Source organism: Lampris incognitus, chromosome 1, assembly GCF_029633865.1.
Source record: "Lampris incognitus isolate fLamInc1 chromosome 1, fLamInc1.hap2, whole genome shotgun sequence".
Classification (NCBI taxonomy): domain Eukaryota; kingdom Metazoa; phylum Chordata; class Actinopteri; order Lampriformes; family Lampridae; genus Lampris; species Lampris incognitus.
The window spans coordinates 117,041,499-117,062,776 of record NC_079211.1 but is presented as its reverse complement, the minus strand read 5'-3'; the positions used below and the strand labels follow the sequence as shown (position 1 = coordinate 117,062,776).

The 21,278-nt window shown below is 41.8% G+C and overlaps 2 protein-coding genes across 2 annotated transcripts in view; one reads left to right on the top strand and one right to left on the bottom strand.

Annotated features, from left to right (window-relative positions):
* Positions 1-16,404, bottom strand: part of ppp6c (protein phosphatase 6, catalytic subunit) — a 33,790-nt gene extending 17,386 nt beyond the window's left edge. Inside the window, exons 1-3 of the mRNA XM_056274477.1 lie at positions 16,307-16,404; positions 9,947-10,042; positions 6,402-6,467 (exon numbers count right to left, since the gene is read on the bottom strand). Coding sequence (XP_056130452.1) covers positions 6,402-6,467; positions 9,947-10,042; positions 16,307-16,381 — 237 coding nt within the window. The 5' untranslated portion in view covers positions 16,382-16,404. The remainder of the gene's footprint in view (positions 1-6,401; positions 6,468-9,946; positions 10,043-16,306) is intronic.
* Positions 16,405-17,827: 1,423 nt separating this feature from the next.
* Positions 17,828-21,278, top strand: part of si:ch211-158d24.2 (multiple epidermal growth factor-like domains protein 9) — a 63,641-nt gene continuing 60,190 nt past the window's right edge. The window contains exons 1-2 of the mRNA XM_056292492.1: positions 17,828-18,389; positions 20,633-20,837. Of these exons, the coding sequence (XP_056148467.1) occupies positions 17,828-18,389; positions 20,633-20,837 (767 nt within the window). The remainder of the gene's footprint in view (positions 18,390-20,632; positions 20,838-21,278) is intronic.

Genomic DNA, 21,278 nt, shown 5'->3' with positions numbered 1-21,278 from the left:
TGGAGAAAATTTCTGTGCAGTTCCTCCAACAAGACCAGTCTCATCAAGTTTCTGGTGGAAGAGTGGAAACTCCCACGATACAGAGCTATGCTGCATGGCAAGGTGTTGTACATGACCTGTGAGGAAACCTGCTACAAGTTGACAGAAGATGGGTGTGAGGAAGCAGCAGAACTGCACTCCACACATGAAGAAGCTGACACCCGTCTGCTCCTGCATGCAGCAAATGCGGGCTCAAAGTCAGTTATCATCACAGCTGAGGACACTGATGTCATGGTGCTTTGTCTTGGCTTCCAGAAGGACATCACCTGTCCCACCTACCAGAAGTGTGGGACTCAGAACCGCACACGGTTTGTCGACATCACCAAACTGGCAAGTTCACTTGGAGACAGCATCTGTGACAGCCTAATTGGCTTACATGCCTTCACAGGCTGCGACACTGTCAGTGCATTCGCTGGTCGAGGGAAGCTGAATGCCCTGAAGATAGTGAGAAAGCACACTTCCTGCCAAGAGACTTTTAGTCAACTGGGACAGACATGGAATGTGAGTGATGAGCTGTTCCAGAAAATTGAGCAGTTCACCTGTCGGATGTATGTTGCTAATAGCAGCACTGCTGAGGTGAACAAACTGCGTTACCAGCTCTTCTGCACCAAAAGGGGAGAGGTTGAGTCCAGCCAGCTGCCACCATGTAGAGACTGTCTCTTTATGCATGTTCAACGAGCCAACTATCAGGCAGCAATATGGAAGTGCTGTCTGCAGGCTCACCCTGTGGTGCCAAGCCCTACTGAGTATGGATGGACAGACGATGAAGGCAAGCTGGCCATTTACTGGATGCGCTCCCCACCTGCACCAGATGTGGTCTTGGAAATGCTAACATGCAAGTGTGTGCATTCATGCAAAATGCCAAGCTGCATGTGCCTGTCAAATGGACTTCCATGCACAGACATGTGCAGGTTACAGACCTGCAGTAACCAAAAACAGCAGGATAGTCCAGAACTGGACTTTGAACTTGGGGAGTCAGATGATGAGAGAAACGAGCAGTTTGATGAATGACAGTGTGATGATTCTGATGGTATTACTGTGGTAGTAGTCTATTGATGCACAGGATGTTGATTCTGGACTTGGTTACCCAGAGCTTGATAACAATAATGTAACCATATTCACATATACCCATTACCCTACCCATTACCATTACATATACCCACTAATGATATGGGATTACATGTATCATTGACTAAGTATATGTAAATGTCAATGTTGTTTAAAATATTAAAATAGTTCATTACCTCACTATGGCATTCCTTTTTATCATGTATTTTGATTGTGTATTTAAACAAATGTATAGAGACCAGTTTGTGACCTAACTGGCTTTGGTCTAGTTCTCATTTAAGGCTCACAATCACCTCACACAATGAAATAGTATGGGTATATTATACATTTTCTGAATCTTTACAGTCCTGTGAGTATTCCAGTTTTTGTGTTTTGTGTCCCTGATATTCCTAGATGCCACAGGGCTAAAAGAAAGTATATAGTTTAGGCGAAAATTGCAGAAAGATGTGTGTTATTGACGGGTTGAAGAGCTCAAGTGACCTCTATATTTGTGAGAAATATCCACAACAGGGCTTGAATGAAAGCTAAGGAGGTCCCCTTTAAAATGATACCAAAGACAATATTATAGAACACTGAAAAATGTCCTGACCATGAGGCTAAACCAGGATATGCACCAGCGTCTAAAATACAATTTAGTTTAGCGGGTGGTTAACTTCATGAGCTGATAACTGTGATACAGCTGCCACTCAGGAATGGTTATCATACCAAAATATCATCTACAGACATGGATCCTTTCAAAAATTATAAGTAAGTTTTGCCACCTTGAGTGTACCGAAATATCGTCTGGCCCATGGACTACTGGGACAGCACGGTTGAAACAGCCCATGATGAGAGCTGGGAGGAGACACTCAGTAGTCGCTGCTACGCAAAGAGGAAAGTTCCACTAGCAAGAAATGTGATTATATACACACACACACATATATATAATAAATTAAACTTACATAGCGCCTTTCTAATACTCAAAGTCGCTTTACAATAAATGGGGTGAAACAAGACGACAGATAAACATAACACAGACATACAGGGGTGGATGGGAAGCGGGGCTATGAGAGGGAGAAGCGGCAGCCACACACGACGCCAGCAGTACTCTCCGACTTGGACAGATACAAAAGGGAAAGAAAAACAAACATCATAAATCACAGATGAAGTCTGAAGAGGTGAGTCCCGACCAATGACCTGAATGTGGGCAGACCGCAGCAGTGTCCGATGCGCTTGGGGAGGGATTTGAGGGAGGGGGCAGGTTGAGCGCTCGGTCCCCAGTCTGCCCAGACTAGGGGTGGACGAGAGAACGGGGGGGGGGGGGGCACGAGAAGGCAATGGTGAAAAGGTGCGTCTTGACACGGGGTTGGAAGAGTGGGAGGGATTCTGAGTCTCTAATTGATTTGGGGGAGTGAGTTCCAGAGCCTAGCAGCTGCTCTGGAGAAGTTCTTGGCCACCAAAGCCGCTGAGGTTGGACCTGGGGGTAGAAAGAAGGGAGGCTGAGGTGGATCTGAGGGACTGAGAGGGTTGGTAGGGGGAGAGGAGGTCGGTGAGGTATGGGGGAGCCCGTTTGTGAAGGGCTTTATAAGTAAGAACCAGGATTTTGTAACTGATCCGGTGGGAGATGGGTAGCCAGTGGAGGCATTTTAGGACTGGGGTGATGTGGTGCCTCCTCTGTCCTGATACTCCTGGACCTGTCAGCTGCGTTCGACACAGTGAACCACCAGATCCTCCTCTCTACCCTCGAGGGGCTGGGTGTCACAGGCTCTGCACTCTCAATGTTTGCAACCTACCTGATTGGTCGCTCCTACCAGGTGACACGAAGGGGATCTGTGTCAGAGCCTCGCAGATTGACTACAGGCGTTCGACAGGGTTCGGTTCTGGGTCCTCTCCTTTTCTCCCTGTACACAACATCCCTGGGTTCTGTTATTCGCTCGCATGGCTTCTCTTACCATTGTTATGCCAATGACACCCAGCTGATCTTGTCCTTTCTCCCTCTGACACACAAGTAGAGACACACATTGCTGCGTGCTTGACTGACATCTCGGAGTGGATGGCGACACACCACCTGAAGCTCAATCTGGACAAGACAGAGCTGATGTTCCTCCCGGGGAAACGTTGCCCACACTGAGACCTGGCCATCACCATTGACAACACCGTGGTGACGCCAAATCGGACTGTGAGGAATCTGGGTGTGATCCTGGACGACCAACTGTCGTTTGCTGAAAACGTTGCATCGTTGCTCGCTCCTGCAGATTTCTCCTCTATAACATCAGGAGGATTCGCCCATTCCTCACCGACGAGATGGCACAGGTGCTCATCCAGGCTCTAGTCATCTCCCGGCTGGACTACGGCAACTCCCTCCTTGCTGGCGCCCAGGCGTCGGCCATCAGACCTCTGGAGCTTGTTCAGAAAGCTGCAGCTCATCTGGTGTTCAACCGTCCTAAGTTCCCCCACACAACTCCCCTTCTCATGTCCCTACACTGGCTCCCAGTAGCTGCTCGCATCCAGTTTAAGACTCTGGTGCTAGCCTACAGGGCAGTGAAAGGAACAGCGCCTTCCTATCTCCAGGCCGTGGTCAAGAGACAGTAGTGCCATCGGTGGGGGGGGGGGGGGTCAAGGGAGCAGGTTGTGGATTTTGATGAGCTGATGAGTTCAGAGATAATGGTAGGGGCAACTGGAACAAACCGGGAGAGGCGGCGATCAGAGGGAGGGATAGGGAGGTCAAGAGGAATGGGGAGAAGAGGGGCCGGAGAAGGTGCTGCCGAGTCAGATGCAGGGGACAGTGATTTGTTCAGAGCGACAATTTTGTCTGCAAAAAATTGGAGAAATTAGTTGCAGTGTTCAGGAGTAGGGTTGGAGAGGGCATCGGCATGGGGCTTGAGGAGGTTGTTCACAGCGGAGAAGACGGTGCAGGGGTTACGGTTGGAATCATTAATGACAGTGGAAAAATAGGCAGACTTGGCGGCGGTGAGGGCTTCTTTGTAGGCAGAGAGGTGGAGGTTGCGGGTTTCTTGATGTACAGTGAGAGGTTTTCTTGACGAGTCGTTCCAGTTGGTGGGCAGTCTGTCTCATTGTGCGGAGCTCAGGTGTGAACCAGGGTGCAGAGGTGTTGAAGGAGACTGTTTTTGTTTTGAGATAGGCCAGTGTGTTGAGGGAGGCAGACAGACTGGCGTTGAGGTGATTGGTGAGATCATCAGGTGAGGTAGAGGCTGGTTCCAGGGGGAGAGCAGTGGAGAGCAGATCAGAGAGTTGGAGGGGGTCAATAGATTTAGTATTGCGGAATATTATTTCTCTGAGGAGGTGTGGCCAAAGAGTTAGGGAATAGTGAACATAGTGAATAGTTTTATACATATAAAAGATCCATCCATTATCCAAGCCACTTATCCTTAGTAGGGTTGCGGGATGCTGGAGCCTATCCCAGCAGTCATTGGGCAGCAGGCGGGGAGACACCTTGGACAGGTCGCCCAGGACATCACACAGGGCTTGCATACATGCATACACACACACACACACACGCATTCATACCTTGGGGCATTTTAGTATTGCCGATTCACCTGACCTACATGTCTTTGGACAGTGGGAGGAAACCCACGCAGACATGGGGAGAACATGCAAACGCCACACAGGGGACGATCTGGGATGGCCTTCAAGGTTGGACTACCCCGGGGCTTGAACGCAAGACCTTCTTGCTGTGAGGCGACTGTGCTAACCACTGGGATACGGCTTTTCTTTTACCAACATTACTTATTCATTTGTTTGGCTTTGTTTCGCCTCTCTGTCTTGACAAAGTAGAACTAGGTTTTGTTTTCCGTCTGGTTCAAGCTCTACTCAGTTCTTATTGGTTGGTAGATCTCAAAATGACAGGGAGCGCATTTCTTTTAGGGTAAATTGGTTCATAGCATAAAGTAGGTAAAGTGGTTCATTGCATAAATGAGCAAAATGGCTGAAGGTGAAGAAACACGGTAAAAAAAAAAATAATAATATAATGGAACCAGCACCAGTTCCACCCCACAGCTGTTACTATCAGGGCAATAGTCATACATGTTGCTGACAACAGCTCTTTTGTCTGAGATGATGAGGTGCCACACAGTGATTACGACTGCAGTTCCTACTTGATGTATTCTCTGTATACTCTGTAGGGCCGAGGGCCTTGTTCAGACTGCGGGCAAATTGGATTAATTTCTCAAAAAAAAAAAATCAAATCCGATTTGCCTGCAGCCTGAACAAAGCCCAAGTGTGTTTTTGTTGTTCATCATGAAAAAAATTCTTTTTTATTGTTCTTGCTCTTTGTTTGCTTTTTAACAATTTGCCCTGATTTCTTTACATCTCCCATTCAGCATTAACAGCCAGCGTCAACGTAGATTACAAACAAACCAAAAAGGGGTAAAGTGCTCTGACTGGGAAAGTTACGGATAAGTATTGCAGTATTGCAGTAGTTAGTGGTGCATTGTGACACTGCGGCACATGTCTTACTTGCCATGCTTGTGTTGTGTAAGAGTCTTATGCAGACATCACAGACCAAGGCATCCAGCTCGTGCATCCAGACTACTACTACCACTTTCAGCTGCTCCCGTTAGGGGTCTCAATAGCGGATCATCTGTTTCCATCTCTTCCTGTCCTCTGCATCTTTCTCTGTCACACCAGCCACCTGCATGTCTTCCCTCACCACATCCATAAACCTCCTCTTTGGCCTTCCTCTTTTCCTCTTCCCTGGCAGCTCCATATTCAGCATCCTTCTCCCAATATACCCTGCATCTCTCCTCCACACATGTCCAAACCATCTCAATCTTGCCTCTCTTGCTTTGTCTCCAAATCATCCAACCTGAGCTGTCCTCTTATATAATCATTCCCAATCCTGTCCTTTTTCATCACTCCCAGTGAAAATCCTAGCATCTTCAATTCTGCCACCTCCAGCTCCGCCTCCTGTCTTTACATCAGTGCCACTGTCTCGTGCATCCAGACTCCTGTCTTTATTAAACCAATCCGATTCATACGTACAAGGTGGCTGGACTGCAGCCAGGGTGAAATGAACAAATGCTCACATTGAGTAGCTGTGTGCTTCACCTCGAAGTCGAAACTGTTTCAACGCTGGTAAGAGGTGGAGCACTCACAACACTCAACTCTGAAGACAGGCCTGGTCCCAGGTGTCTGGTTGACACTTAGCACACTTACTTTCTCAGACTCGATAATAGTAGTCCTTATCTGTGACACTATGTGCCCTCGTTCCCAAACAAGTTACCAATGAATTGTTACTAAGTTAATACATTAAATCATCAATCAAACTTGTGGTGGAAATATTTAAAAATACCAACCATAAATATGTAATTTGTGTCAGGAACCTGTCCGCCAGTTCTGAAGAGTTCACAAAGATCATAAAACTGAAATGGAAAAAGACAGGTCAATACATGTCAAATCACAAAAGTATGTCATGAATACAAAGTGCCTGAAAAACAAAAGTTCTTTTATAATGCATTAAAACAAGGGGGACGACAGAAAATACCAAGAATTTAAAAATAGCATAAATAAATATATAAAAGATGCAACAAAGGCAAGTCAATCAAATTTACAAATTCTACTAGCCTGTACTCTCCAGGCAAGTCATTCTACAGCCTATGTGCTCCTGCCATTGTACCTATCAGTTAAGATAACATTTTATTCACTGGCTTCATTGAGGAGATGTTGGACATGGAACCACTGCTGGACACAGCTTCACAGCACTGTCTTATGGGGTACAGCAGTGTCTTATGGGGCAAAGGAACACAAGGGCCAGCTATGTCTCAACAAGCCCAAATCAACCCAATTACGCATTAGAAAGTGAAAACAAAAGTGAAAGTTAGAAATTACTGTCTGAAATGTCCAATATGATCAACAATAGCTCATCACATTGCTGAGCTACCTCCTGGTTCAACTTGCAGGGATGCGCTACCTATACTTACTGTAGTAACAGTGCCTTGCAAAAGTATTCAACCCCTTTACAGTCGTCACTCATTTCTGGATTATAAAAGATATGCACATTTGTTCCTGAACAATGTTATTTTGTGATCCCATAAGCTCTAACAGCACGTTCCCAAAGCCAAAATAAGTTATGTTTCGCTGACTTTTTGAAAATAAATTAAAAACTAAAATATAGTGCTTGCATAAATATTCAACCCCCACATATCAATACTTTGTAGAGTACAGTTTTGCTGCAATAACAGTCATGACTCTCTCGGGGTAAGTATGTACGAGCTTTGTACATTCTTCTGGAGTAATTTCTGCCTTTTCTTCTTGGCAGAATTTGTACAGGTGTTGCAGGATGGTGGGATGGCACCTCTGAACTTCGATTTTTAGTCTGTGCCACAGATTTTCAATGGGGTTGAGGTCCAGACTTTGACTTGGCCACTCCAAAATGTTCACCTTTTTGTTGCTGAGCTATGCCATTGTTGCTTTAGCCTTGTGCTTAGGATCATTGTCCTGCTGGAAGGTGACCCTTCTCCCAAGCTTCAGTTTTATGGTAGACTGCAACAGGTTTTCTTCCAATATTTCCCTGTATTTAGCTCCATCCATTCTTCCCTCAATTTGAACAAGGTTCCCAGTGCCTGCAGATGAAAAACAACCCCATAGCATTATGCTGCCACTACCATGAGGGTGTTTTTTAGGGGCATCAGCAGCATTAGGTCTGTGCCACACATAATGCTTTGCGTTTTGGCCAAAAAGCCACAAAACCTGACCACAAAACCTTTACCCACATCCTAACTGGGTCTCTCTCATGCTTGGTAGCAAACTCCAAGCGTGTTTTATATTCCGTTTTGAGCAACGGCTTCTTTTTTCCACTTATATAAGCCAGATTTATAGAGAGCCCATGATATGGTTGACTCATGCACATTTACTCCAGTTTCAGCCACTGACCTCTGGAGCTCCCTCATAGTGATTGCAGGATCACGTGTGGCTTTCCTCACCAGTCCACGTCTTGCTCGGACACTAAGTTTTGAGGGATGGCCTGTCCTACAAAGCGTTTGGGTAGTGTGATACAGCTTCCACTTTCTGACAATGGATCCAACAGTTTTCCGTGAGACATCCAAACACTTGAATATTGTTTTGTATCCATTTCTCGCCTTCTGCATATTAATCACGTTGTCTTTTACTTCAGTATTATGTTTCTCGGCCTTCATTTTCTGAAGGAGTTCACGTCTGGCTAATGAACTTTACACAGAGGGCTTTTTATACCAATAAACGAGACAGTTACTTTAATTTCTTACAGGTGCACACTAACCATGTCCAATTGTGGTTACTTGAGTTTGTTTTAGGAATAATTTGTCATTTGTGTAAACTTGGAGCTTTCAGAGCACAAGGGGTTGAATACTTATACAAGCACTATATTTTAGATTTTAATTCATTAATAAAAAGTCAGTGAAACATAACTTATTTTGGCTGTGGGAATATGGTGTTAGAGCTTATGGGTTCACAAAAATAATATTGTTCAGGAACAGATGTGTGAGTATCTTTTATAATCCAGAAACCATCGATGAACTGCCCAGTCAGCACAATAAATAAGTCAAAAGATAATCGGAAATCCTGTATACAGTCTAAGGGTGTTATCATAGTAGGTACAATTGCTTGGTACCATGTCTGAGTATCATCATCGTGTGAACTCGTTTGGCAAGGGCTTGAATTACAAGGACATTAATTTCTATGTAGAAGTCCCATATAGGGCTGTTAACACTGGCCAAAAATGATATTCGATTATTCCTTCTAAAAGAAACACATAGGTTCGAACCCATTCGAATATATTTTTGCACATTATTTCCATAAGAGGGCAAACCAATACAATGAGAAACATAACTACTTGTATAGATAATATTTATTTTAATGTAAACATGTCTTTTAAAAGATCTACATACCTACACATTACAAAATAAACAAATAAAATAATGTCTTAAAAATAATGTTTAAAGACCACAGATCGATCTCTCTTCTCTCCCACTCTGCGCCGTGGTTGGTGCTAGAGTGAGAAATGAGATCACGCTGTCTCAGGTTGAGATGAATAATTCATACTTAATGTGTTATTTGATAGCCTAACTTTTATACAGATTAGATAATATTCATACTCATTCAGATGTGACTGTTTGGCTGGAGTTCCGGACATAAGGCCATGCTCATTTGGCTGCATATTTTCTAGACGTGCTCTCAGGGAACTAGTGGTGGAATGGTAAGCTAACTGTAGCTGACATTGCTTGCATACAACTTTATCCTCAGGTTCCACAATTTTTCCATTTTCTGACAAAAATCCGAAGTATTTCCAAACGGCGCTCTTTAGATTGTTTGGAGTGAAAATCACTCTCTCTACGGCCGAGTTGGGTTGTGAACTCTCTGCCATCTTTACTAAACGGTTGTTGTTGAATTATTCACTCGTTTCAGCTTGACCTAAATTTCATTTTCAACCAACGAAAGTGACGCTGTGACTCCCGTCTGTCATGCAGCGTATTCAGTGCAGCGGCCAAGGCCGTCACGAGAATTCGCAAAGCAGACAGCCGCGGTAGGGCTGCTTTTTTTCTTCTTCCACAAACGAATATTAATTTTCACACTGGAATGTCTTGTTTTGTTTTGTTTTTTACAATTCGGTTATATATTCGAATTTGGAATATTCATTGACAGCCCTAGTCCCACACCCTACCTTTACCTTTATATGACTTAATGCCGTTGCAACAAAAAAGAGAAAGTCCATTTTGTTTTGCAGGAGAAGTTAGTAACACAAAATCAGTTTGCAAATGTTTTTAAAATGGGCCTTATGAAATCATGGTGTGATAATTTAATGGAAATTAGAATACCTATAGTATTTTTTTTTCCCTCCTAGCCAAAAAAGTTGTGGTGTTTTTACCTGACCATGTATGTCCCCACAAACTGTCACGGGTGTAGAAACAGGCTGGACATTGGATTCCTCCAATAGAAGGTCACACACATAGTCACATAATCTCTGTAAGGAAAGCAAACATGACACATATCAAATTGTTGGTAGCTTGTCGTGCAAATTAATAATTATAAATCACAATTAATGAAGGTTAAGTGTGGAGTTCCCCAAGACTCACTGTTGGGGCCACTGATGTTTATTTTGTATATTAATAATATATGTGAGGTTTCCAAAACACTAGAAATAATTTTATTTGCAGATGACATAAACCTACTTTGCAGTGGGGCCAACTTAGAACAACTTTTGGATACAGTAGGAAATTAATTGAAGAAACTTAAGAGTTGGTTTGATTCAAATAAACTTAACACTAAATCTAAGCAAAACAAAATTTATAATATTGGGAATCGGTCAACAAACTCAAACAAGAAGCTCATGATAAATGATGTAGAAATCAAAAAAGTCTCAGAAATCAGATTTCTTCGAGTACTAACAGACAACAAATTAGATTGGAAGCCACATATAAAGCATATTAAAGCAAAAATATCAAAGTCAATTGAAATATTATATAAACTCAAAGATCTCCTGCATCAACCAGCACTATACATCTTGTACTGTTCCTTCATACTTCCATACATCACCTACTGTGTGGAAGTGTGGGGGAACACATACAAAACAAACACAGATCCAATTTTCATCCTTCAAAAAGGAGCCATAAGATTGTAAACAAAACCACTTACAGAGAGCCTACAAACCCACTTTTTATCAAACTGAAAGCACTAAAATTTAAGGATTTGGTTAACTTCAAAACAATTCAAATCATGTAACAGAGTAAAAAATCAGCAGTTACCAAACAGTGTCCAAAAGTTGTTCCAAAGGAGGGAAAGTAAACACGATCTCAGAGGAATAGGTATATTCAAAAAACAATTAGTGAGGATAAATGCAAAACTTCATTGTATATCAATCAAAAGGGTTAATCTATGGAACAACTGTAAAAAAAGAAATGAAGACGTGTACATCAATAAGTAAGTTTAAACAACTAAAATAACATATTGAACAGATATAGGATGGATGAACAAAGAAGTGGATTGGAATAACATGACATGATACATGATGTGTAAGGTGCCTTGTTTGACTTGCGCTGTTTTGTTTATTTGATCTCTACGCATTGGTATTTCTTTTCTTTTTTTTCTTTTTGTTTCATCTTGAAAGTTTTGTTTTGGTTTGATTGATAATGTATGAGAAAGGGGTAGGACCAGAAAATTTCTTTACTTCATCTTACGCCCTTTTCGAACATGGTCTAGTTATTACTTGTGTTGTTACAGAGTTTGCAAAATATGTTCACTATTATTTCCATTTGTTCTTGTATTCCTGCCTATATATTTTATTTTGTTATTTTAAATGTTCGAAATAAAATCAATATAAATATCTTGCGTTGTGCCCGACTGTATGATTGTGCATTGTGGCATCATCTTAGTTACTTAGGTTACTTTATGAATGTGATTTTAAAATAAAACTCGTGAAAAATGTTTTCATGTATTTAGCCTATGCCCTAATGTACCTCTGACAATGTGTGCCAAAATCATGCATTTCTTCCACCTTGTATTTTTATACAAATCTACAATTCTTCTTCTTGGAAAACATGTATTCTGTGTTGTTTTGGTCATCATGTTTTCGGCTTGCAGCAAAATCCAAACCAAAATAAGAAAGAAAGACACTTTATTTTGTCATTGTATTCTTATAACGAATTTCTTGTCACAATGAATCTGTTCTCTGCATTTAACCCTGTTCTTTTTCCCATTGCTTTGGTCAGGGGCACAGGCAATAGTATTACCCCTAACATGCACATCTTTCTGATATAGGTCCTATACCTACCAATACCTCACCATATCCTCGTATTATAAAATAGTTGTAGTTGATTGTGTTGGGGTTTCAAAACTGTTGCCAGTTAGCTGCTGTATGTAGTGTGACAACAGAAACTCTTCTGGTACTGCATTTTTGGTTGCTCTCCCTGGTCCCTTTCCCTGAAACAACCTGGCTGTATTGCCCCCTTGGGTACGAGGGATTTCCGATCATATGTTCCACCCTAGTGCTGGACAATATGGAAAGTACTATTATCACTGTTTCGTTACAACTAGGTTAACATGTTAGAATTCTTGAATTTCTAAATTAATTCTTTATGTGTTCCTGTATATTGTTTTGGTCACTTTAAGAATCACAGGATGTCAGTACCAGGGAGTTATGCCATGTGACCAGTCATCAGGAAGTAAGTGAGCGTGACATATGGATGCATCGTGTGACATGGAGAGCTGTTGTTTTGCTATTGTTGTGTCTGAGTTTGTCCAGCGATGTTTGCATACGTCTTGTGTCTGTGGTAGCATTGTGGGTATGTATTGTTTTATCTTTATCTACGATCGCATATCATTAGTTCGTTTTGGGACAATGTTACATTCTGTGAAGTTGGATGCTAGAAATCTATCGAGTTAGTGTTGCTAACGGCTACACTGTTTCTCAGCCACTGGAGGTTCATGTGATTACAAATGAATGAACAGATAATTGATTACATGTTAAAATAGGACGCCATGTATTAAATTTGGAGTTGAATATACAATGAATACAACCTGTAACAGTAAAGAACAGGGGGATTTAATTCATGTTAAAGACAGTTGGTATATTTACATTGTGTATATCTGTACACAAGCACTGAATCAAGCATAGCGTGATTATGCCATTATATGTTTTACTTTCACCCTTCCTTGCAATGTCAGTAAACCTGTGGACAAGGAGCCAGCTGTCTTCAGTCTCGATGTTAGGAAGCCGTTTATCTGACTGTCAATTTATATACAGCACATACATCGAGGACAGCACAATCACATGAATCATAGGGGAATTTTAGATGATATATACAGCATATGATTTCTTCTTATCTGCAAAAAATCCAACTTACTTAAGAATCCAATTGAGTTTCACTACATTGAGTTGCTTGGTAATGTAAAGTATATCAAATCAAAGGTGGTTTTCAAATAAAACCCAATCAAATATATCACACCCCATTTTGTACGAAATTTTAGGTAATTTATTTTCATTATCATTAATTTACACAACAAATTCACATATCACAATATGACAATATCTGAATTCCCTCCCGATACAACAGCACTGAAAGAAGATGAACAATCATATTGAACTATTTATTGCCGGGCTCTATTCCACACAAATGCTCAGATTTGAATGTGATGTACACTGACGTTCAGATGAAAAATGCTCTCGAAGATGCTATTTCAGCTTGACACAAACGTATTGACACAACTGTATCTGAAGAGCACTGCAGGTGAAAACTACAGACATGCCTGAGGCGTTTTTATCCTCTTGTGCAATTGTAGAATTATTTTTCTCCCATGAAATTCATTTTTGATAACTTGCTTTCTGTAAGCAATAAAAGGACTACCAATTTTACCAACTAAAATTGTTTTCAGAAGAAATTGAGCATCAGCTACAGATTCAAATACTGAGATAAGAATTGGTGCAAGTGCAAAAAAAAAAAAACCTCCAGAATTATGTTAACCAATTATGTAAATCCCAACTTGGACGTAAACAGGTAGGAAACCTGGTCAGCTTATCATGAAGGACATCATGTCTAAATCTACGGACACCTCAGAGGATTTCAAAAGGAGTGTTGTGAGTGAGCATCAGTCTGGGGAAAGCTATAGTCATTTCAAAAAGATGTGGGCTCCAAATACACACTGTGAGGAAAAACTATATGCTGAGCATTCAACATGACTGAGAATCTATCTGCAAGTGGACCTCCCTCTGAAAGATCACCGAGCCACAAGAAAAATAAAGGATCAGGTGAACCCAAGACTATTATCAAGGCTCCGCGTTTTCGGTTTTTACCAATTTTCACAGAAAAATACCCAGATTTTATAAAAGGAGCAGATCGGTTTAAACTGATTTTCACCCGGATTTTATGTTTCCATGGATCCAAAAGTTGTTCCTGTTCATGTGAGGTTATGTAACAGTGTCCTCTAATGGCGAAATTCGGCATGCTGGATGGCTTTGAAAAATAAAAACAGAAAATGCTGAGCCTTGACTATTATTCAGAGATCTCCTTCATCTGATGTCCTTGTGTAATCAGAGCACTGAACAGAAATGCTGTTTGCTTTGCTTTTGTATTCTGACCTTTCCCATTACCTATTTTGTACTTGGTCTTTTAATGGCAACACCCCCCTTCTTTTTTCATGTTTATCTCTGCTCTGGGGATGGGAGGGGACGCATATGCATGATTGGTTTGTTTGCGTCATGTTAAAAAAAAATACAAAACCCAAAAAACAGATTTGAAAAAAATGTTATTCAAGTAAGGGTACCATAAGAGAAGCCCCCTCTGTGGCTAGAGTATGAGCCAGAGACTGTCTTGTTGTTTTGTTTTTTATATATATAATTTCTTGTTTGGTTTCACAGTATGAAAAAAATCTACCAAACTGTGGTGCATTTATGTAATACTGCTGGTCATCAATGTCCGTTATTGTCCACTACCAGTAACTTTGCATTAACATGATGGAAAACTGTGCACCTTTTGTTCTTGGTGTTGCTTTTATTGGGTGCCACTACCAAATGTTAAACATGATGAACGGCAGTTACACCTGGATCCGTCGCATGCAGTTATATAGGAGGGACACTGCTCAAAGGGAATGTTCTTTGAGAACACAGGCAGTGATGATCACATGCAACAGGAAAGTGAATTTCTTGACCACAGCTGTCCCTCCCTGCTCATTTTGGAATCGTTCTTATTTTTCATGTGGCTTTCGTGTATTATCTAACTTAGTAAATAAGGTCAGTCTCGTATTTCAAATATCACATCTCCAAAGACTTGTAATCTGAACATGAAAATCCAGAAGAGGCCATTGGCTTACAGAGAAAGAAGGTACAACTGTGCAACAACACCTTAAGTATATTCAACTGACAGTAAGAAGACAAGGGCTATTTTTTATTCATTGTTCATAGATGCAAACTGGCTGACATGAGATGTGGCCTTTAACGCTTTTATGCAGTAAGGTTATTTAATTCCCCATTATCCAGTGAACTACCTTCTAACAACACAGCAAACTCATTTCATTAATCGTGCATTGGGCCCACTATTGATGAAAAAAAAAAAACTACTTCATCCATTCTATGATGGGCTGGCGGCCAGTCCAGGGTGTCTCCCTGCCTGCCGCCCAATGACTGCTGGGATGGGCTCCAGCATCCCTGCGACCCCGGTTGGGATAAGCGGCTTGGATAATGGATGGATGGTGGATCTAAAAAATTTATGATCAAAAGCAGTTCACTTTGGAAGATCAAATCAGACCAGGCTTGTTTCATTCCAACTGTGAAATGTAAACTGTGGTACACAAGAAGCCGACCCCTGTATCCCTATGGTCAACAATGATGGTGGTCGTGTCATAGACCAGTGCAACAGTGCTACTTTTCTTCCTGTAGTCCTGAGCAATTTAGACTCAGCCATGAATCCAGAGAGATAGCAGAGTACTCTTGTAAAGAATATCAGGCCATTGGTCCGAGAGCTAAAGATGGAATGAAAGTGGGTGTTCCAACCACAACAATAATCCCATGTATGCATGGCTAAGGAAGGGATCGTTTTGTGTTTTGAACTGGCCAAGTCAGTTCAAACTCAGTCAGAGGTCCATCCAATCTTTTTTTTTATTATCTTTTTTTTACAATTGGGACCAAAACACCTTCAGAAGGTGATCCAAAAGTCAAGCGGTCCAGAATTTGTCAGTGAAACCGATGAGGATAGAAATCTATTTACATCAATGGCCAGAAACTTTGTAGACAGGACAAAAACCTATTTGGAATGAGTGCATCATCATTTAACGTTCAAGCACCGTGTCATAAGACGGAGCAAACAATTTGTTAGTATGAGGGTTTACATTTCCCAATTTGGAAATTCTACATTTCAGATCTGGATTAACAACTAATCAACATCCATTACGCAGCGTACTGGTCAACTGCCCTTTCTCTTACCATCTATTAAAGCATCATTAATTCAGATATTGAATTATTCATGCAGTTAAAATCGGCAGGTAAATGCTAAAACTGTGTTGGACACTCTGAATCTCTGTATAGCGAACACGTATTGGTAATCCTGGTCTGTGTTGCTGACGGAGGTGACGTTAGCCAGCTAGTGAACATTATATATTAGCCAGCTGTGAAACCTAGCGTTAGCAAGCGCTAACATTAACCGACAGTGTTCAAGTAACAAACAAATACCGGATGGCTAATATCATATGGTTGCAATATCGTAGGAAATAAAAACGTTCTTTTTAAAGCGACCGTTACCTTGAGGTCGTTTTCTGGGAGGTATTTGCACTGCTTCGCGATCTCCGCATATTTATCCAAGTCTAGAGGCGCCATCGCTTCCACCAAGGCGTTGTGTGCGCGCGCAACTTCCTGGAAGTGGAGCAAGTGCGTCACTTTGTGCTTCCATCTACTGGGAGAAAGCGCGTAAAGCTTTTATTTTTTCCCCCCGAGAGAAATGGCCTGTTCCAAATGTAGTTTCTTACCGGAATAATTTTACTTCAGACCTGAACTGGAAGAAAATCTGGTGCTAACCTTCTAAATATCTGATTATCAATAAGGTTAAGGAAGTGACTTTTAAAATAATTCATCGTTTTTATCCCTCCAAGTTATTTCTACAAAGATATAAAAAGGGCATTGATGTGGACTGCTCATTTTGTCAACCGGTTGCAGAAGATTTATGTCATTTATTTTGGTCTTGTCCCCACGTTTGTACTTTTTGACAAAATATCGGTACATTTATTTCCCGATATACTGAGCCCGAATTTTCCCTTTCCTATGAAAATATATTTTTTGGCTTCTTTACTTATAATTCTAGCAAAGCAAATCAATATTGTATTATCAAATTTGATTTTATCACTTGCAAAATCACATATTCATAAATCTAAGTTTTCCAATCATAAACCATCTTTTTTAATTTTTGAAAATGAAATCAAACAATACATTATAACAATTATATATTCTAAAAATATGGACGCTAATAAAACCATACGTCCCCTTTATAACATTTTTGTGAGCTGATTTGTGATTTCTGTTAATGTTCTGACCCCCTGGCACTAACTGTTTTTTGTATTTACTTTTTTTTTTTTTTTTTAAAGGAGCAACACCTTTTATTTCAGCCCACGAAATGTCCAGGTTGTTAAAAGCCAAATATTTTACGTCCATATTCAAACATTAAAAATTGTCGCAGATGAAGAAAACACATCTCACTGCCTTGTATAAGATATTTAAAGAAAACAGCAGGCACACGTATCAATGTATTAGCAAAGATCATAAACATGGAACTGGACAACTCTCATAAACCCATCGAAGCCTCTACCTCCTTCGAGATTATATTTAATCATTGTAATGATGCATTGAAGTATAATTGACCGGTAGTTGTGGTTGGTTACTTGATGACAAGTTACTATTTCAGATTGTCTGATTTTTATATACGTTATCTTTGCATCGTTACAATAAGGTGCTACATTTCTTAACATAAAACTAATCTATATGATTGTATGACAGGCCGTTTGAGAACATGAATATACCCTCCTCCGGCGACGCAAGGTAACGCCCATTCGAGTCCGTACGGCGCTTCCATTGGCTGTAGAATATGTCACTCTACATTGCACTAAGGTTGGTTGCACAATATGTGAAGTCGAGACGAGTTCATAGGGCAACAATTACCAGCGTACAGCCGCCGAGGACATCAATGGTGGAGTACGCGAACCGCAGGTCCATTCAGGGAAGGGTCTGAGAAAGGCCATTATTTGCTGCTTACATGGAGAGCTGAAACTGATTATGAGGTTAACGTCCTTAATGATGTACATATCTTGGATTTTGCTATTTATTTTGTGTATATATATTGGGTTTTCTCAAGCTGCACCTCGCATCAGCTCTTACGATGCGTCGCCTATCTCTAGGAAGCCTCGTTCAGCCTCCGAGACCTTGGGGGCTCTCTATAGCGCCATGCCTGATCGCTTACCTGGGAACAGGTTCATTTCCAGGCCTCTAACGGGACTAAAACCTTCACCTACCATTGTTTCCACCGGTGCGTCCAGCGGCACGGCACAAACCACCACTACTACCCTGGTTCCTAAAATCGCAACCAGTTTTCATCCTCAAACAACCGATCCTACCACTCCATATACGAAAACCATTTCTACAGCTACGGACAAAATAACAACTCCACTCTCCAGATTACGCGGCACCAATAAAAGATCCACTGATGCACAAGCGTCGGTGTTTTTTCCGGAAAAAATGCTCCAGTCCGTGGTCTCTATGGTTTCCCAGGGCACAGCAAACAGGGACTGGTCCACTGAGAACATCGGTGCATCTCTTACTTCAATCGAGAATGGTCAAGGTGAGTAAATTTAACAAAATAATCAGGGGTTATGAAAACGTGCATGCGGGGTTTGCGTTTGATATAAATGATAGTTCTTAATAAAGTGTTGTATTATCGAGCATATATGTACATAGCTGCACGAAATTGTCATTAGATCTTGCAGCCCTTAACACACCCACAAATAAAAACAACACATATTGCTGCTGCAGCTTTGTCAGCGGTGAGATTGATGGTCGCGCCGACGTTTTGACGCATAGAGCGACCGAGAAACCAGATCGCAACAATGGGCAGACCTCTCGGATTGCGTGGCATATCGCCACAAAATAACCCAGATATCACACAGTTCTGCACACATTTCAAAAATTGTTTTCGCATTTCATGTTTCTTTTGAATTCGGGCATCTTACATACCAGAGGCCTTTTTATTACAAGTATAGCTGGCCTTGACTTCTTGGGAGAATTTTGAAGGGGGGGGGGGCAGATTTATCATGTCCATTCAGTTTATCCAATCCCCCTTGAGCACGGATTTTCCATGCACGTCTGTGAGCCTTTTGTGTTGCAACAGGCATGTTTCATGCTAATTTGAAAATAACATGCACGAGGCTCGTTTGATGTTTATTGCCGTTGCGTTTGCATTGTTTTTGCGCAGCATGTAGTGCAACATCCAACCAAAATGGCCAGGCAGGCTTAGCCATGAACGAGAAATGACAGCAGTGCCCCTCCTCTCACACCTCTCGCATCTTGCCATCAATGTCTATCTGTTGTCTGTAGCCAACACAGCAAGCAGCAGCCAGGTTGACATATTGTAGGCTACACGATTCAGTGGAGAATGGTCCTCTCTGCTCATGGTCTGTTACAGTTCTGTGAAATCGTAAATGAAAGCTCTAGCCTGGCTTACTAAAGCCATCCTTTAAGGGGTGCAAATTGGGCTAGGCTCCATTGTTCTCCAGTAAAGGCCACTGATATGATACTTCCATGTCAACAAGGCTTCACATGAGTTGATGCCTATCCCTAAAAGTAACACACGTTCCCTATTAGGGCAGGAGCCGTCTGTCTCAAAATGACATGCCGACAGACATGGGGTGTATGCGTGTGATTTCTACTTCCACTAGCAACTCATCTCTCATTAAGAACGAGTCTTGTTTTTTTTTTTCAAATAATTTGTTTCCTGTCTACTAAATAAAGTGCAATGACAGCATCTGCACAGGGTCATCACCCATCCTTGTCATCACAGAAGCACTATGAAAACTTTTTGACTGGAAGGCAGTTGAAAAATTGGGTAAAGGAGGTTTGCACTGACTTGTTTCGAATAGTTTGTTGCCACATGTGTGGGCTGAATACCAGCCATGTTGTCATACCACTTCACATGTTTAGAAGAGGTATTTGAAGGGTTACCTTCTGTGTACCGATCACGGCTCCTGTCCAGTTCAAATCAACCTGATTTGGGGATTTATAAATTCCCCCCTCAGGTTAGTATGGCAAATCTAGTAAAAGCTTACTTTTAAGAATGAGGTTTTCTTTCAGTGTGTCTGCAAGTGAGACAAGAGGTATGCATGCACTGGACCTCACACATTCTCAGGCTTGATGTGGGCTGACAGTTCCTCAGTGGACATTCACCACAGTAATGGCCACTGAGGAACTAAGTATGGTGCTGACAGTAGGCTTGCATAATCACGGCCTTTCACTGTTACATAAAAGTCCCTGTAACGGTGGAAAAGAAGCCTAATCTGAGTGGGATGCTGGGAAAAGAATAAATTATAATCCACTCTCCTTCCCTTTCTCTTTGACAGCCAAGCTATTGTGTGAAAACTTCCAAGCCATGCATATGAAATGAAACACGATTTATTTTGGTAGCACACTGTCCTGTTTTTCTGCCAGACCGCTTATCTGTCTGGCATTCTCTCGTTTGTTTTCTCTTTTGATCTGACTGCTAAGCAGAAAACAGTGGCACATAAAACTCTGGTTACTGCTTGCCATATCTAACTTGAGGAGTGAGATCGACCCACTGAGTAGTCTACATTTTCAGCCTGACGTCTGACTCGTCAGTCTGTTGTTTTGTTAAGCCAGACCCACTCAACCCTTGCAAAGGTGTGGTTCATGCACTTTTTATGCCAGCGTAGCTGTTCATAGAATATTCTCGACAAACCACAAGGCACCGTGACGTACTCCCTGTGCACTAGCCTGTTTTTTTTTCTTGTCCTTTTCCTTGCGACTCACCTCCATCATTTACTCTTTTGTTCCTCCCTGTGTCTGCCTGTACAGATGTTCTGTGTAACTGCAGCAGTGGCAGTGAAGGGATCCTGGACCCAGATGAGTGTGATCGCAGCTCAGGCCAGTGTTCGTGTCTGCCAGGGTATACTGGCCTGCAGTGCGAGGACTGTGAAGATGGATACTTCACCAATGGCACCAGCGGCTGCCTCCCCTGCAGCTGTGACTCCTTTGGTGCTGTACACCACTTTTGCAACAGGTGAGAATTTTCCCACACCTTCTGCTGCTAAAGGTTCGATAATTGCAGTATGGCTGTTGCAGCACTAGTGTCCCACTACTGGCTTTGTTTTACATTGTAATTTATTGGGTTAAATTGCGTAGACTGAGCAAAGATTGTCTGCAGGTAATTTGCGTAACTTGTTTACTTAGTAACATTTTCAGGCATGCGGTCAGCACAATGGATGGATTCTTATGGAATCAGTATCCCACTTCTGTCGCCTCACATGTGCATTGTATTGTACTATTGTAGCCTTCTTGCGAGAGCAGCCATGACCCAGATGCCTTCAGAAATTATATACCTCTCAATGTGACAGCCAAAAATTACACACAATGCCTTAGATGTAGCTTTCCTGCTAGTCAGAAGAACTGGTCTTTGAAAGAAAGCTCTGTGTGGGTTTGGAACGTGGTAAAAATAGAGGTT